General features: G+C 41.4%; 1 protein-coding gene across 2 annotated transcripts; it reads left to right on the top strand.

Annotated features, from left to right (window-relative positions):
- The first annotated feature begins 355 nt into the window (after nt 1-355).
- LOC103477728 (dnaJ homolog subfamily B member 6-like) lies at nt 356-3099 on the top strand. Of its 2 annotated transcripts, none has more exons than XM_017309264.1 (4): nt 356-638; nt 1578-1697; nt 2422-2455; nt 2694-3099. In XM_017309264.1, exons 1-3 carry the CDS (start codon nt 395-397, stop codon nt 2451-2453), a joined length of 396 nt encoding a protein of 131 aa, XP_017164753.1. In that variant the 5' UTR covers nt 356-394; the 3' UTR covers nt 2454-2455; nt 2694-3099. The 2 variants fall into 2 exon arrangements, with proteins under 2 accessions (XP_017164753.1, XP_017164752.1); XM_017309263.1 differs by having other exon boundaries at nt 2405-2455.
- The last annotated feature ends 778 nt before the right edge of the window (nt 3100-3877 follow it).

The following is a 3877-nucleotide window of genomic DNA, read 5'->3' as shown; positions in this document are numbered from 1 at the left end:
AAGGAGTTTCTTAAAGTCTTTCTGTGGGATTTATGACGGTGTGTAAGTCCAGCTGGGTTATAAAGCTGAATGTTTATAACGTAGCTGAGGCGGAATGGTGCCTTCAGGGACCTCTGTCTGCTGGTAAACTGGCCTGCTGTTTCACCCCGCTGCACTTCCAGAAACATTGTCATCTTTAATAATCTATCAAACATATGAAACAACAAATATCTGCAGGCCTGAGAGAAAATGTGCTTGAATTAGATGGAAAGTTGTTGTTGAAACCTCATTTCCTGATAACATTGAACTTAAACAGAGAACGTTCCCGCTGTCCGTTTAACTGAGAGCGGAAACGTGTCAGGGCTGATTTCAGACCAGCGCCATAACGCGGCACATCTGGATCATTTTATGAGAAATGGCTCCCAAAACGGCCAAAAAGATTTTAAAAGACATCCTGGAGAACCTGTCAGAGGAGGACCTCGACAAGTTCCGGTCAGAACTGCTGAACCGGAGAGTTGTGAAGACGAGCCAGGTGCAGAAGAAAGGGTTCTTGGTGATTACAGATGTGATGGTTCAAGCTTACACCGAGAAAAACGTCCTGAAGGAAGCGGAGGACATCCTGAGAGAGAACAACTGCGAACAGGCGGCGGACGAGCTGGGTAAATATCTGCACGACCCGCTGATTCCTTCCAACCTGAGATCCGATCAGGTCAGCAGGAAAACTCAAACTGTTTCTTCCTCAGGTTTCAACATGTTTGGACGTTTTCTGTCTGTATGAACCGATTTCACAGAGTAAAAGTTAAACCATTGCGCCTCGTTTTTACTTTCACCTACAACCTACAACATCTGAATAGTTCCTCTGTTTCCTGTTTCTTTAGTCTCTCAGTGACCTGATGCGTAAAAACCACAGAAAACAAAAAACCTAAAAATCGGCCCTAAGTTTCAGTTCAGACTTTTTTCTTTTGTTTGTTGGAGGAAACTGCAGTTCGCTCCATGGAAAACTGTTGGAAACAGAACAGTTTAGTTTCTTCCGCTAACGAAGGAACTAAACTGAACTAAACATTCAAGATATCTGCAGTGAATTACTATCTACTATTAAATTATGATCAGTCGTAAAGTGAATTTGAGATAACGTGCTTTTTGTTCTGACTATATTGTGAATGACGCCATAATTCAAGATATCTTAAAGGTATTTGTAGATAGTAGTTAAAAATCTTTAAAATACTTTTTGCATAGTAATCACGGATAACCAGACAAAACTGCAGAAACCCTGTTTCTCACAGAAAACCATCTGGATAAAGAGGCTCTGAGGTGACAGATCTGATGAGCAGGGAGAGTCCAGCTGAGGACTGAACTGTTAGAAAACTGCTGTTCATGCTGTTTTATCAGGAGTTTGGATGAACAGATGCAGAAAAGAAATATAAACATTTTGGTGAAATAAAGTTTTTTGTGGGAATCAGTAAATTCAGAGAAGTTGAGGCAGCCATGTTTAGGACCTTGTGGCAGTTCCTGCATCAACATTACAGCTTTTCATCTCTAAAATATTTCTGTAGTTGCAATAAACTGTTGAAAACAAATATTGTTTTCTATATTTGCAGCTGAAGAAGCCAAGAAAGCAGGTCTAGGAACACCTGACCGTGACCCGGGTCCAGGTCCGGGTCCAGGTCCAGCTCCAGCTCCAGCTCCAGCTCCGGCTCCAGCTCCGGCTCCGGTTGGAGGTTAGCTCTGCTTCTTTACTTCATTTAAATATGCAAAGCACTAGTAAAATTTCATCCACAAAGAGTAAAATATTCCCACCCGTCTTTGTTCAGTGATGTGCAGCTTTCTGTGCTTCAGTCACAACTACAAAGTTTTTACTTTTTATCTGATTCGTTTTTCTATTCGGCATTAAAGCTGTTGGGATGTTTCAGCAGAAATCTGTCAGTTCAAAGCTGATAGTTTGTAAATTTGTTTGAAGTGTTTGGAAATGTTGAGGAAGTGAAAGGTGGAGATCTGATGCTCCTTAAAGCCAGCAGAGAGCCGGTCATGCAGGCTGCACCAGATCAGGCAGGTTTAGTGGGTCAGTCCGTTCACAGCAGCAGTTCGACCCACAACACCTGGTGCAACAAGCCTGCAGGTAAAGCATGAAGCTCCCTGACCAACATGGACGAGCATCAGTGCCAAGTTTCCACTGAGATAGAAAAACGTCTCTGAGGTCGGCTGAGACGGATGAGGATGAGATCCAGATGGACCTGCTCAGGTCCAGACAGACAGACATGATGGCAGGAAAGACCTAAACACCATTTGGTCACATGACTGAACAAAGGCTGCTGGGAAATGGTGTTCTATAAGGAAAACAGAAACTTCATGGTATAAAACCTCCAGAATGTATTTGTCCTGTTCAGAAGGATTTTGTCAGAAACTAATATTGTTTTTATTGCTGCAGTTGTCTTTCCTCAACAGGCAGTTCAAGCTTCAAATGCGTCTCTCAGTGATGGTGAGTTTTTCTGCTTTGTCCTCTTTAAACTTGTTGAAACATCATTTTAATACAAAAGAGAAAAAAGACAGTTGAAAGCAGCAGAGAGCAGATTGTTAAGCGACCTGCTGCTCCTGAAACACAAACATCTCACTCCTCTGTGTTTTCCAGTAAAGTCTGAAAATGTGTTCTAATGCTGCTCATTTAAAATAATGCAGCGATTCTGTGACCAAACAGCATGTCTGATGTTTTCTTTCAGAGTTTGACTTGAGGTAAAATCTGCACTAAAGGGACATTCCAGGACAAAATGAGGGAGCCGCACCGGGACCCGCTGAACGGACTGCAGGTCCATCAAGATGTTCCTGAAGAACCAGCAGCTCCTCACTGACATGCTGACCAGAAGTTCACTTTCAATCTGGAAACAATTACATGAAGACGAACTGTTGAACTTTAATAAATGACTGTTTTACTCTAAATGGCTGAATGTATATCCAAGGAGCCTCAGTTACAGTCAGGATGTCAATATTTACAATATTGAAGGTAAAAGAAATCAAACAGATCATGTCCCAATCATTCCCTGTTCTGTGGGATGTTGTTTCCATAAAAACATGTCTGATAAAGTCGGTCTCTCTTTAAGCGGTTGCTAGGTAACCCAGCGTTCAAAATAAATGATCTAAAGGCTTATTGACTTTTAATTCAGAAAATAATTGGAATAATGTTTTAGCAAAGCTGGTTGAACACAGAGCAGCTGTTCTTTACTGAGTCTTATTCTAATCTTAATTAGTTTAAATTTGGTTTCATTTGCTCCTTTATTCTATTTTATTTGTAGTTTTGTTTAAGGCACTTTGAACTGTTTTCTGTATTAGTTTGATTTCACGTGGTTTTGAGCTTCACCTCATGTTATATTTTTACTCTGTCGCCTGGAGAAACTTTGCTTTGATTCTTTCATGCATGTTTGAGAAATCCTTTGATCTCCATGGCAACCACTCAGCTGTTAAAACGCCTGGGTGGACCGAGCCCCGGCTTCGAAGCGCAGCTTCAGCCTCACAGAGCAGCGCTCCACCACGACGCCACACTGCTCCTACAGACTAGCCAGCAGCAATTAGCAAACACCTGGTGGAGCTGCTCATCATATGAGCTACTTCTCAGTGAAACGCTGGTAAAAACAACAAAAAAAACTTTGTTAAAGGGTTAGTAGAGGAGCGATGCTGTCAGTTAACGTTGGTTTAATAATTGGAAGTGTGACCAACATGGACTGAAGGGCAAACTTCACTTCCTCTGCTGCCATTTCTAAAACTACAGGCAGAATACAATTATAAAATAATTAGGTTACGTTCGAATTCTGGTGTTTTAAAGACAAAATTAATACAGATAAATATAACTATAGAACAACCAATTGATGCTGAAAAACATAAGCCTTATGAGGCCTCATTGAGCCTTATG

Source organism: Poecilia reticulata, linkage group LG16, assembly GCF_000633615.1.
Source record: "Poecilia reticulata strain Guanapo linkage group LG16, Guppy_female_1.0+MT, whole genome shotgun sequence".
Taxonomy (NCBI): domain Eukaryota; kingdom Metazoa; phylum Chordata; class Actinopteri; order Cyprinodontiformes; family Poeciliidae; genus Poecilia; species Poecilia reticulata.
Note: the sequence above shows the minus strand (reverse complement) of the source record. Positions and strands in the feature narration are given on the sequence as shown.

What these genes read in the sequence shown, in the direction of transcription:
- LOC103477728 (XM_017309263.1), top strand. Translation starts at nt 395, where the DNA reads ATGGCTCCCAAAACGGCCAAAAAGATTTTAAAAGACATCCTGGAGAAC. An exon ending in ACAGGCGGCGGACGAGCTGG is followed by an intron (nt 639 to 1,577) that starts GTAAATATCTGC and finishes CTATATTTGCAG; the next exon opens with CTGAAGAAGCCAAGAAAGCA. An exon ending in AGCTCCGGCTCCGGTTGGAG is followed by an intron (nt 1,698 to 2,404) that starts GTTAGCTCTGCT and finishes TTATTGCTGCAG; the next exon opens with TTGTCTTTCCTCAACAGGCA.